The following is a 13,235-nucleotide window of genomic DNA, read 5'->3' on the forward strand; positions in this document are numbered from 1 at the left end:
GTAACAGCGATGTAATGCCATGTGCTAGTGTTGTAATTACACCACAAAAGTACTTTTACTTTAGGGGGCGCTGTGGCGCAGCGCGCTAAGCACCCCCACATTTAGGCTAGCATGCCCACGGAGACCCCGGTTCGAGTCCAGCCGGGGTCATTCTCCGATCCCACCCCGTCTCTCTGTCCCACTCGCTTCCTGTCACCATCTCAGACTGTCCTATCAAATAAAGGCATAAAAGCCCCTAAAAATATAATTTAAAAAAATAAATTACTTTTACTTTTCCTTTTGACACCTCTGTACTTGAGTATGTAAATGTGATTAGTTAGTTACTTCATGGGAGAGGATGTAGCGACTACCGCCCACGTTGATGATGAAGAAGTCGAAGGTGTGCTCGTGCTCGTGCTCGTGCTCGGCGGCTAGCGGAGCGGCATCACTGTAGAAGACGCTGGAGCCCAGGGACAGCACGGACGTGCGGTGACGGTCGCCATAGAACTGCGGTGCTGTGGAGATGCCACTCGTCATGACGACAGGCAGTGGAAAGTCTAGTGAAAACAGAGACTTGTGTCGTTAATTGAGGAAATGTTGGTAAATTGAACTAAGACATTGGTAACTGCTAAACAAATAAAATGGTTAGCCAACAACTATAGGCAGGTCACCAGGTGGAAAAATTAGGCCTTTCATCCTACCGACGTTTTCTCTGTGGATTACTGACCAGAGGGCCTATTGGAAGAGATTAAAACATAATGGGGCCACCTCAATTTTTGCCCAGAATTCAATATGGCCGCCGTTTTCCAAAATGACTGATTTTCATGCATTAAGGTGATATTCATGAAAGATGAACTATTTGCAGCACTATTCTGTCCTATTTGCGTACAAAAATGTTTACAAAGGTTGTCTGAACTAAAAAATTGTAAATAAAGTTGGCACTGGTTAACTACTCCCCCCACCAACCTGGCAGGTCGAGAATTAAACCGGCAATCTTTGGGCTACAAGCCCGACACCATAGAGGTAGAAAATAATACTAGAGGTGACCCCGCCCCCCCTTTTTACGGCAATCTGCAGCGGCCATTATCTGTAGGTAGATCAGAGAAATGGAAATTAACGGAGAACGAGGCTCACCTCTGTCAAAAATGGCTTAATCATGTGAAAATGTCCATCAACACACTATACAAGGACAATAGTTGAAGTGTGTTGCTAAATATGTTCATAAAAGATATTATTTGATTTTTAATTGTATTTTATCATCTCATATTATTTAAGTACATATTTAGCCTGACATTTCAAATCTGGTCTTTGATTAATGTGTTACTTCATATTCACACCGTTTTGGTAAATTTTTTGGGGTGGGCATGTTCTCCATTGACTTGCATTGCCTGAAGGTACCTACACTACCTACGGAAGTTGGGAAGCTCCATCTGCCATTTCCCAGTGCTGTCGCAAATTGCTGTGTCCTCTCTGTTATTTTCTACCTCTATGCCCGACACCCTAACCACTTGCTCATGACCTCATATGTCCTATAACAACATCAGAATTTTCACGAAAGCCAAGAACTTCACCTCTGACCCCACTCATCCAGCACAACATCTATTCACAATATACAATCTACACCATCTATTAAACCACATGGGGAGAAGGACGGTACAGCAGCATACCAAGCAATACCGTACGTGGGACAGTACCAACCCACAAGTCATTCATCACTTATGCACTAGCACTACAGTTACTTCCTTGCCTGCCTACCCCCTTGCTTATTTTCCACAATGTACCAGCTGCAGTTCTCTCTTACCAATGTGCTTTTCAGTGTTGTTGTAGCCTATGTTGTCATTTATGCCCCTTGGCATATATGTTTTTGTTTTATCTGACTGTATTTGGGATTCGTGACGTAAGCACACCAAAGTACATGAACTTGAACTTGACTCCTGCATGGGTCATGTCAATCCTGCCCCATCTCTCTCCTCCCACTCATTTCCTGTCCCATTCTTCAATATCTCAGTCATAGAGGCAAAACGCCCTAAACAAAGAATGGTGAGAATATATTGTTTGAACAACAGGGTTTGCCAAGAAAGTCGATTGCACCAAAGGCAGTAAAGAATGTCTATCCGTCTCAGAGCTCATGACTTTAATAATTTATCTGTCTTGTCTAATTAATTGAAGTAATGGCATTCATGTAATGATTAATTCAGGTTTGTGAAAATCCACTCTGTTATGTTGTCAGGAGGCACATAATGTGTTAATTAGCCGAGTTAGCAAATAGTCCAAGTGTTTTCTTTTAATTGTTGAGATACTTTAGGCTACATAGCATACACAACAACAATACAGTATAGCTAAATGCCTTAGCAAACAGATAATGTCTCAAACAAAATAGATTTGCGTAGCCTACTTACCTGCCCCAAATCAAGATTTCACATCTGGAACGCAATGTCTCCAAAAACTAATCCCAGTTGGTGAAATGGGGTTGACAGAAGAATAGGTTATATTTCACATTGAAATCCGAAATGTTTCAGGTGGAGTTCATAGTAAAATTAATGATGCGGATCATGAGTTGTCTCCCATCTCCAGAAAGAACGGTAGAGTCCGAACTCTCCACAGCATCCACAGCTGTGCCGCTCAGGTGCGCATGAAGCGCGCGCTTTTACGCACAGCTCGAGCCAGTCAAATCAGACGAGGGGATGCTGCTAGGCAACTAGCCTACGTGGTTTCTGCCAATGTGTTGATAGTAGGCTATTTGGTCATTATAGCGAGGATAACATAAAGAGCATAAATTAAGCATAATTCTTCCTTAAGGAACTCACACACAATCCTTGTCCGAAATGCGTCATGTTTCAAGCACAGATCTAGATCTTCCAGTGGCGTTTGAGGGGTACAGATGAAAGACTGAGTTGAAGTCGCCAGTTAGATTATGGTAGCATTATTTTTCCAAATAAGTTCCGAAGTGTTGGCCACGTCTTGAGGCTACATGCTCCAAACTCTTACTCAATTCAATTGTCTTCTTTGGATCTGTTGAACATAGCAAACCCATGGCGAAGTCATAGGCTACCTGATCAACGCAAAGAGCAGACACGGATTATTAAAAATCCAGACCGTTATGATCACAACAATTTTTTTAAATCATAAAGCGTTATGATCACAACCATTCAGTGGTATCCTGAACTGGACTGAACTTTTGGGTAGCTGAGTGCTGCCATCTAGCGCCTGTAAGCAGCAAGGGATGGATTGGCAAGTGTAGTCAAACAAGACGCTAAAATGACAAAAATGAGAAATTATGGTCTGGTTTCCTCGATTTTGCAATATTATTTATCCTATTGTTAGGCTTTAGAATTCAGGTAGCCTATTTGATCTGAAGGTCAATGCTGGGAACTTTAAAGTTTATTAATAAATGTAGGCCTACTAGGGCAACTTTTTCTGGCAACTTTTATGGGGGAAATGGGGGGAACATTTTCCCTGCATTAAAAATAATAACCTACGTGCTTTTGACCATAACCAAACGGATGAATGAATGATTGGATGGACGAATAAATAAATAAACAAAACAAACAAAACAAACAAATAAATAAATAATTGCAGTGACGTCAGAGGAAGCCCAGCCTCCAAATTTGAAACCGCCATTTTGGAAATCTTTACGGACCGACTGATATTTACCTTACGCGGATGGGGAGGTAATGTATAGCAGCCAAACTATTTTCTACCACTGTGCGATTTTGTTTTCTTGGGTGCGAGCATGTATGATGGCAGCTCGTGGATAAATGGACGAGAATAGCGAGCAGATTCGGTCTAAATGTGATGCTTTGCAGTTGGCGGGCTATGGTAACATTCATGCATCCCTGAGTCGCAGCTAGCCAGGGTACTCGTAGAACTACCTGTCAGTTTCAAGGCAGCTTCCTAAATGAACTGTTGTTATGTGCATAAGTTGTCACTTGCCATGTTACTGCATCTGACATGAAAACGTTGCTTCTAAACTTTGACTTCTGGCTAGGTTATCCTCTTTGGTGGTTCCTTAGCACGTCACTGTTAAGGCATGAATGAGTGGCTGTAAACATAGCAGCTGAGTAGCGCGCCAAATTTGTCTGCGCTCAGTTTGGACAGACAACGCTGGGTAGCTGCCTAGGACCACTGGAACCTACTCTTGCTGGGCTATCGGTAGAGTCAATGCGTTTAATTACACTGGATGCCTCGAAGATAGGGGCTGGTTTTCGGTTACACTGTGCGGTCATTTAGAACATTTCCCCCTATTTAGGTAACTTCAGCTGGTTAGTTGAGTTGGACAGCTATTAACCTTGTTCTACACTGGAAAGCGGGCTTGCTCGAACGATTTTGCGAGTAATGCATAACATACAGTACTGCATTATCACTTATTTGTGTCTGTGTTTGCTTTATCTATGTGTGTTTAGTTCTCGCTGACACATTGTACAAACGCTGCAGAGATGTCTGATGACGAGAGGGCACCCATGGAGCTATCCGACGACGATGCGCAAGAGGAGGAAAAGACCCCATTATTCAGTAAGTAGTCTTTCTCTGTTATTCTATAGCGCAGGGTTCCCCAATTTTTTACAACTTGGGGTCCTCTTGACATTTTCACAAATGCTTGGTGCCCACCTCCGGCCCAAAAAAAGACAACACAACTCAAATAAATATTCATCAGCAACAAGAAACTTTTTTCTTATTTGGATTGGAAGAAAATGATTTCAGGGCCCACTTGGAATGCCTTTGTGGCCCACAGTTCCTAGAGTGTGTAGTCAGTCAGTGAGAGTGTGTAGTCTGTCAGTATATTTGGGAGATTTGTGATTGAATGCAATATTTTTGGTGCAGATGCTCAGTTGCTAGAGTGTGTAGTCTGTCAGTATATTTGGGAGATTTGTGATTGAATGCAATATTTTTGGTGCAGATGCTGGGGAAATTCTAGAAGGCAAACGAGAAACAAAGAAGGTGGAGAGACTGGTGCAGGCCACGCAGTTTGCGAAACCCAAAGAACGCCTGAAGGTTGAAATTGGTGAGTATCATGTTTTGAAAAGGCTGTTTTGACATAGAATATTGTGTGAATGCAGTGGAGATGACTGAGCTCTCCTGATCTGTCCCATTTCACTGATTCAAGGTGGTGGCGACAAGCTTGGTGAAATTGCACGAATCAATCATAACATCGGGAAGACTAAAGCCGTACTCCTGAAACCTCTCCATAAGGTTCTCTTTGATCGGCCCGGAGCTGTAAGTATTGGAAACTGCAAAAATGTACCCAAAGTAATCTGTAAACGGATCTCCATCCGGTTTGACTTATTATTTTCTTTTGTTTTTAAGGCAGCCAATATGAAGAAGAATCTACGATTGTTCAGCGGATTTCCTTTTCAGGCGGACAGCGATCTGTACTCAAGAAAGATAAAAGTCTTGACAAAGTATGCCCCCCCCCCACCCCCCACACCACTCGCCTCTGAAATGTCCAACAATACTGATGCAGGACAGTGTTGCCAGATGGAAAATGCTGAATTGTCACCAAAACCACAAAATTATCGTTTTTGGGGGGCTGTTTGGGAGGAAATTATCGTACAAGACCCAGATTGTTGTTTTGAAATGAAAATCTAAATGAACTGAATGACAATCGATTGTACATGTATTGTATTGTATTGTACATGTATTGTACAGAGGTCAGAATGGACAAAATTATGGTACAAATACGATAATTATCGTACATCTGGCAACACTGTGCAGAACAGTGCGATAAACATTTCTAATCATACATGTTCCCCACATACAGGTACCCCAACAGCATGCTGAAGAGCATATGTCAAGTGCTGGACATTGAGCGGAGTGGCAACCACATAGTGCTGGTGGAGAGAATAATGGGTTTCCTCATGAGCCCCGTCAACACAGGAAAGGTACGGAGTGTGGCTGTACATGCGTGCGTAAAATACTACTGGAGACACTGGCCCTCATTTATCAAACGTGCGTAGAAACCATCGCAGAAATGAGCGCAGATCTCGTCGTACGACGAAGCTCACGTGCGATTTACTAAACATGTGTACCTCTCCAATCCCATCGTAAGAGCAAGCGGCTGTTGATAAATCCAGCGTTTAAAAACCATCGTAATTAGAATAATCACACCTTCTCTAAAACGGCGGGAAGGAAACCACACCCCTGAGTTTGCGACATGGAGAGACTCAAACCGGCTAAAACATCCACGTTTCTGGTTGATTGACAGTTTGAAATTCGGTTTTACGCGAGGTAGACAACAAAATAACACGTGGAAATAATCAACAGCAGTAGTCAGCAGTGTTTCTCAATATGTAAGGGGTAGAGATTGATTTCCAAATGCTTACAATGAATTGTTTGATTGACTACAGTAGACATAATGAAGATATTTTTTATATCTATATTATTATATTATATCATGATATTTTTTATTTTTTTTAAATATGATAAACATTTTTGTAAACGAGGTCAAGAAATGGTTCCTACGTGAGACTGGCAAACAAACAGTGCCCTCACCCATTTGTTGGGGAAGGAGAGTTTTACATGTCCAGTGCGCTGTCCTTCTCGCGCTCACGTGCACCCTGCTTCTCTCCTGCGCTCCAGTTGTTCGAGAGGATACGACGTAGCCCTTTTGCCACCTAAATGGACGACTATAAAGTGTTATCGGACACACACGTGTCAGGTGTGTAGTCGGATAGTCGTGCGTAATGGCGAAACTCAACCGGGAGATTATTACTGTATGTATTGATTGCGCCTGAACTCCCAGCTGTTAAAAAGAAGGGACGTAGGTCCATTGATTCCACGACTGAGGGCACATTCCAATACGCGGCTGTATATTGCACAATTATTCACACATCACGCCAAATCACAAATTAGAAGTCTCTTGCGGCTGGTAACCTATGCCAAATTAACGCAGCGCTCCCAGGAAGGGTGCACCAATTCAAACAAGTAGCCTAGAAGTTGGCTTATAGCCAAAATATACAATGTAAAAACATTTTGTAATTATGTAGGTCACATATTTATGATAATGAGTTGTTGCGCTACAACTGCTGATCATAGTCATCTCAAGCCCAACTTGAAAACGGCGTACACCGTCTGAGAGCAGTCGTAGGATTTCATCTTCCCTGTGCTTACAATGAGATTTGATAAATGCCAACTGGACGTAGAAAAAGAACGTACCCAGGACGTACGTACGATTCTCGTCGTACGCTGCTTTGATAAATGAGGGCCATTGAGAATGGACTAGGTCCGAAACGTATGTAGCTCCAGCTTTGTCCTGATGACTTCCTTTGTTAACTTTTACGGCCACAATTTCCATTTTTAACTTGAGCTTTCTGTGCGACTCATCCTTTTTCCTCATCCGTGACTTTCCTGTGTAAAATGCACAAAATATTGAGTGTGTCAAGGATGTTTGTTGTGAGTGTGTTCAATTTCCATGAGGTAATGTGGAAGTAAGATAGATAGATAGATGGAGTACTCAAAGCTGAGTCCCTGTGCACAACCACTGTCCAGTTTCCACTGGTGCTGCTGATGTGCAGTAAAAGTAATCCAAGTAAAGGGAGGATGGATCACAGCACACTGGTCTCATTTGTTGGTAGTTAATTTGGTGAACGACGCACCTGATGAGGCAGCAGCGAAACGTGTTGTTCACCAAATAAACTACCAGCAAAGAAGTCCAGTGTGCTGTGATTTATCCTCCCTTTACTTGGGTAGATAGATGGATTTTTATTTTCCCCAGGGAGTGTGATGAAGCGGTCTGCACACTGTGTATTAACTCCAAAAATACTTTTATTTCATTATAACATATACGGCAACATTTAGAACCAACAGAGGGGTCTTACTCACCTGGACAACTACTTGTGGATGTGCGCACCCTACTTCTGTTCTGAACACTGTTTTCCCCAGGGAGAAATATTGTTGAGGAAATATTATTTCGATTGTCGATTGCATATGGAAATCTTTATTTATTTATTTTTTTTTATTTTTTTTTACAGCCAGTAGCTGTGAAGAAGAAAAAGAAGAAGAGGAAGAACACGTCGGCGTCGGATGGCAAGAAGAAGGCCAGCAAGGTGGTCAAGAGTCCAAAGAAGGCGACGGTGGAGGGCAAGTCAAAAGCCATCGTCACCGACTCCAGCAGTGACGATGACGACGAGGATGATGACAGTGACGATGATAAGCCAACAGCTAAAGACACAAAGACGTCGTCGGCCCCAGAGAGTCGAAAGAAGAAGGACTCTGACGACTCTGACTCTGAGGAGGACGAAGAGGAAGTTGAGGAGGATGAGGAGGAGGATGATGACGACTTTGTAGACAAGGTTAGTTATAGAGCTTTTAAAAACAAAGGAAATACGCCCTCCACGCTTCTAATTTGACAATCCGGTGCAACCAGAGCAGGACTAAATAATAAGTGCAAAGGGAAAAGAATCTGGTGCCACACAGATGTCTATTTTCTGCTTTTTATTTTTTCAGTGCAGTAAGACTAACGTTTCGAAATGCGTCTTCATCAGAGTCCTCCTCCAGAGTTAGTTATAGAGCCTCAAGAAAGAAGACAAAGTCTGCATCCCCTGATGCAACTTCTGTTTGTTAGTATTAGAACGCTATTTAATCACAGAACGGGGAGTTTAAATAGTGTTTTAGACTATGTTGTTGTTATGGATTTAATTGAATTTGTCCTGCCCCTGGCACAGCTGATAGGATGTGCTCTTATTTAGTCCAAATTGAACAGGGAGACATGACATCCAACCATCAGACAATCCTCTCAATTATTTTTTTTTGGTGGGGGGGGGGGGGGGATCACCTTTATTCTTAACAGGCCGGCCCAGGTCGCCGGTGTTAGCCCAGTACCCTACCGTTAGGCCACGGGAGGGCCGTTTTTAACTACTTCTAACTAAGCATTTCTGTTCCTCTCTTACTAGCCTCCCAAGTCCAAACCCCCACCCAAGAAGAAACCGGCGACTCCGAAGAAAGCGGCTAGCAAGAAGCCTGCCAAGACGACACCGGCGAAGAAGAAACCGGTGTCAAAGAAAGTGGTGAAGGACGAGGAGTCTGGTTCCACTGACAAATCCGACTCGGACGGAAGCGACAATGACGACGGCAGTGACTTCGAGAAGGTGGAGTAGACAGCTTTTTTGTTGTTGTTGACATTTTTTAATTTTAATTTGCATTGTCCTTAGTATATGGTAACAAGGTCACATCCACCCGAAACTTACAATTGAACTCACTAGAAATGCATGTGAACGTAGTTAATTAAGAAACTTCAGTTACCGTACTTGTGCAACATCTTTCAAGTAACAAGTGCAATAGAATAATGTTTGGGCTACCATGACGCATTTATTGCACAAATATTAAGACACATGTGGATTATTGTCTTTGTTTATTGTTTTATTTTTTTCTCTTTTTTTCTCTCTTTTTTTCTCTTTTTTTTCTCGTACAGCCGAAAAAGAAACCAGCCGCCAAGAAGCAGCAGGCCAAGCCAGCGCCCAAAACCAAGAAGGCGGACAGCAGCAGCAACAAGGCGGCCAAGAAGCGGCAGGTCCTGCAGGGTAATGAAGATCACGTTTTTAAATGTTATCTATATACAGGGTATATATATATATTTTAAAGGGACACTGTGTGAGATTTTTAGTTGTTTATTTCCAGAATTTATGCTGCCCATTCACTAATGTTACCTTTTTCATGAATACTTACCACCACCATCAAATTCTAAGTATCCATTGTGACTGGAAAAATTGCACTTTTCATACATGAAAAGGGGGATCTTCTCCATGGTCCGCCATTTTGAATGTCCAAAAATAGCATTTTTTAGCTGCAAAAATGACTACTTGGATCTTACTAGAAAACATTTGTTGATTACTAAGTAAACTTTCATGTAAATATCAAATTTGGTAATGGGCAGCCCAGTTTCAATGAGCAGCATAGTTGCAGTACCTTTTTTGACCATTTCCTGCACAGTGTACCTTTTTAAATATATTTTTAGTTTCTTTTTGACTTTATTTATGATGGCATAGCGAAGATGGTGACAGGAAGCGAGTGGGGAGAGAGACGGGGAAGGGCCAGCAAAGGACCCGGGCTGGGAATCGAACCCGAGTCAGCCGCATAGCAGACGAGTGCATGTCCACATCTGTCGCATTTAAAATGGGAACTGACTAGGACACATTTCATCAATATAATTTCATGATGTCTTGTTTGCATGTTCACAAACGTGCATTACGTATCAGTCATTTTCACACAGTGTGTGTGTGTTTTTTAAATGCTTGGTGTGTTTTTAAATGATCACTTCAAGGGACACATTTGATTGATTTTTGTTTGCATGATGTTTGCATATTCACATGCATAAGGATCAGCCATTTTCTGTGTCTGTGTGTCTCTGTGGTGTGTGTGTGTGTGTGTGTGTATTTTAATTGTGTGTTTTTTCCAGTAGACTCGGATGACAGTTCTGACGACGACACTCCTCTGATCAAGATGATCAAGAAGCCGCCCTCAGATGAGCAGATCAAGACCCTGGTGCAGGAGCTGCTGAAGGATGCCAACCTGGAGGAGGTCACCATGAAACAACTCTGCCAGAAGGTCAGCTCTCCAAGCAGATATTACATTACAATACATTACATTACACTACAGTACAGTACATTACATTACTAGCCAACCTGGAGGAGGTCACCATGAAACAACTCTGCCAGAAGGTCAGCTCACCAACATTACACTACAGTACAGTATATTACATTACATTAGAGACCTATGACTAGCCAACCTGGAGGAGGTCACCATGAAACAACTCTGCCAGAAGGTCAGTTCACCAAGAGTACATTACATTACACTACAGTACAGTACATTACATTTCAGTACATTACAGTACAGTACAGAAGAGTACATTACTAGCCAACCTGGAGGAGGTCACCATGAAACAACTCTGCCAGAAGGTCAGTTCACCAAGAGTACAGTACAGCACAGCACAGCACAGCACATTGCATGATAGTATATTGCAGTACAGTACATTACATTACACTACACTACAATACATTACACTACAATACATTACATTACATTACTGCTAAAATATGCCAACCTGGAGGAGGTCACCATGAAACAACTCTGCCAGAAGGTCAGCTCACTAAGCAAATATTACATTACAGCACAGTACATTACATTATACTACAGTACATTACAGTACAGTACAGTACAGTACAGTACATTACTAGCCAACCTGGAGGAGGTCACCATGAAACAGCTCTGCCAGAAGGTCAGCTCTCCAATATTACACTACATGACATTACAGTATATTACATTACACTCTACTACATTGCATTACAGTACAGTACATTACACTACAATACAATACATTACTGTTAAAATATGCCAACCTGGAGGAGGTCACCATGAAACAACTCTGCCAGAAGGTCAGTTCTCCAAGCAGATATTACATTACAGCACAGCACTGTACAGTGGCAGCAGTTCAAACAAGTTGTGGAATTGGTGTATTATATTTGTATTGGAATTGAATATGCAGTGTCCCCAGCTCTTTCAAAAAGAATTGATGCTTGTATGGACTTTATGAAAGATTAATCAAAAAGACGTGTTTGTTGTCCGATGATATATGATGTTTGTGCTTTTGTGTGTGTAGGTGTACGATGCTTATCCTGAATTTGACCTGACCAGCAGAAAGGATTACATCAAACAGACAGTGAAAAGTGTAAGTAAAATTTTTATTGTGAATACAAAATTGGGGCTGAGTCAACTTAAGTACCTAACTATTGAAAAGTTTCCAAAATTTCCCAACTTTTAAAGATAAAGCGCTATCATGTGACATCAATGCCTGGTTGCTGGCTGTGACCTCCTGTCTCAAATTTAAATTATGAAGCATTTATTATGCCTTTGTATACACATCTTTGTTCTGTGGTCTGATTTTGTATTTAATATGTTAATACTTAACGTGTTGTACTAGTCAGTTAATTTCTTATTCATCCATTTATGGAATTGGTGGGTACTGTCTTGGTCGAAGTAACTGTTAGATGAATAAATTGAACCAATTCACTTTCCGTTAATCATTATTACTTAGTCAAATGCATGTTCTCTCTCTCTCTCTCTCTCTCTCTCTCTCTCTCTCTCTCTCTCTCTCTCTCTCTCTCTCTCTCTCTGCAGCTTATTTCATAGGGTGGACGAAGATGATGCCTTTCAAAGCCATTTCTTGAGGAGAGGAGTTCTTTTCTCTTTTATTTAAATGCCTACGAAGTCTAACAGAGTGTGTTTTATATGTTTTGAATGTATGTAGCTACTTTTCCTTTACAGCCCAAAGTGTTTTTGTTTGTAGTGCTTTGTTTTTTGTTTATTGTTTGTGTTTTTGATTGGATTTTTAAAAAATAACTTTTTATAAACAGGTTTTGTATGCTTATAATTTCCTCTTATGGCACATCTTCTGAAAACATGCAGGATGTATATATTATTCGCTGTCAATAAAAATGTTTCTTTTTTAATTAATTCATATCTTTACAAAGAACGTCGGTGCCCTGTCGAATAATACCAGTTGCTGAGTCTGCTTGGGAACAGTTGATATATACACTTTGTATATTCTACATAGGTATGAGTGAGAGAGTGAAGGAAACGTGAGAGGAACGGATGTTAAAATTATTTTGTTTTACCACATTATGTGTTCTCAAATGCTCGCGACTTACGGAAAAAGAAACTTATTTGAAATGATTTTGTATTTCTCAATCCGATTTTGGTTTTGACTTCAACTTAATGCACACTGTATACAAATCCATTTAAATTAAACATTGCATTTCTTATAAATACATCGAGTGTGTGTCATTTTTCCCAGCTATATAGTTGAATAGCATGCTTGCCAGTTTTCTGGGGAAAATTGAAACCTGATGGGTAGACTTTGATGCAAGGATACAAGGAGTTTGTCAGTCACATGCACAGAATGACAAAGTAAAGCTTGCAGTGATTGGCCAGATGGCTGCAATTGGGGGAGGGACAAACTTAGTAATGCACAATTTCAAGAAATGGTAATAATGTAACATGTATAATACCGGATGTCTTGTAGTTACATCATGAGGAGGAAACAGATTTTCCCTTTCACTCAACAATGCGATGAACAACCTGACGAGGGCGTGTTCATTAGTTTGTGGAGTTCTGTCTTGTGTTACACAGCAGATTGAAAATGGACGAGTCGGTAAGTGTGCGTTTTCTTTCCAAAACAGGAACATGAGCGTATTTTAAAGGTAGCTATTTCAAAGGCTATTACAACCCTTTGAAGGGCTTATTGCATTCACAGCACATCATTTCTA

At 41.3% G+C, this 13,235-nt stretch overlaps 1 protein-coding gene across 3 annotated transcripts; it reads left to right on the forward strand.

The window, feature by feature from the left end:
- Nucleotides 1–3,562: 3,562 nt before the first annotated feature.
- dek (DEK proto-oncogene) lies at nt 3,563–12,739 on the forward strand. 3 transcript variants are annotated; one of them, XM_063198539.1, is made up of 12 exons: nt 3,563–3,650; nt 4,383–4,491; nt 4,877–4,981; nt 5,084–5,193; nt 5,284–5,378; nt 5,738–5,858; nt 7,947–8,267; nt 8,868–9,062; nt 9,386–9,494; nt 10,370–10,518; nt 11,570–11,638; nt 12,088–12,739. In XM_063198539.1, the coding sequence occupies exons 2-12, from the start codon at nt 4,416–4,418 to the stop codon at nt 12,097–12,099; spliced, it is 1,362 nt and encodes a 453-aa protein (XP_063054609.1). In that variant the 5' UTR covers nt 3,563–3,650; nt 4,383–4,415; the 3' UTR covers nt 12,100–12,739. The 3 variants fall into 3 exon arrangements, with proteins under 3 accessions (XP_063054609.1, XP_063054611.1, XP_063054610.1); XM_063198541.1 differs by having other exon boundaries at nt 10,373–10,518; XM_063198540.1 differs by lacking the exon at nt 3,563–3,650 and adding an exon at nt 3,693–3,835.
- The last annotated feature ends 496 nt before the right edge of the window (nt 12,740–13,235 follow it).

Source organism: Engraulis encrasicolus, chromosome 5 (genome assembly GCF_034702125.1).
Source record: "Engraulis encrasicolus isolate BLACKSEA-1 chromosome 5, IST_EnEncr_1.0, whole genome shotgun sequence".
Taxonomy (NCBI): Eukaryota; Metazoa; Chordata; class Actinopteri; order Clupeiformes; family Engraulidae; genus Engraulis; species Engraulis encrasicolus.

Bases quoted from the DNA above. Each gene is read 5' to 3' on its own strand.
- dek (XM_063198539.1), top strand. From the start codon at position 4,416: ATGTCTGATGACGAGAGGGCACCCATGGAGCTATCCGACGACGATGCG. The intron at 5,194-5,283 runs GTAAGTATTGGA...TTTGTTTTTAAG, and splicing joins TCTTTGATCGGCCCGGAGCT to GCAGCCAATATGAAGAAGAA. The intron at 9,063-9,385 runs GTGGAGTAGACA...TTTCTCGTACAG, and splicing joins ACGGCAGTGACTTCGAGAAG to CCGAAAAAGAAACCAGCCGC.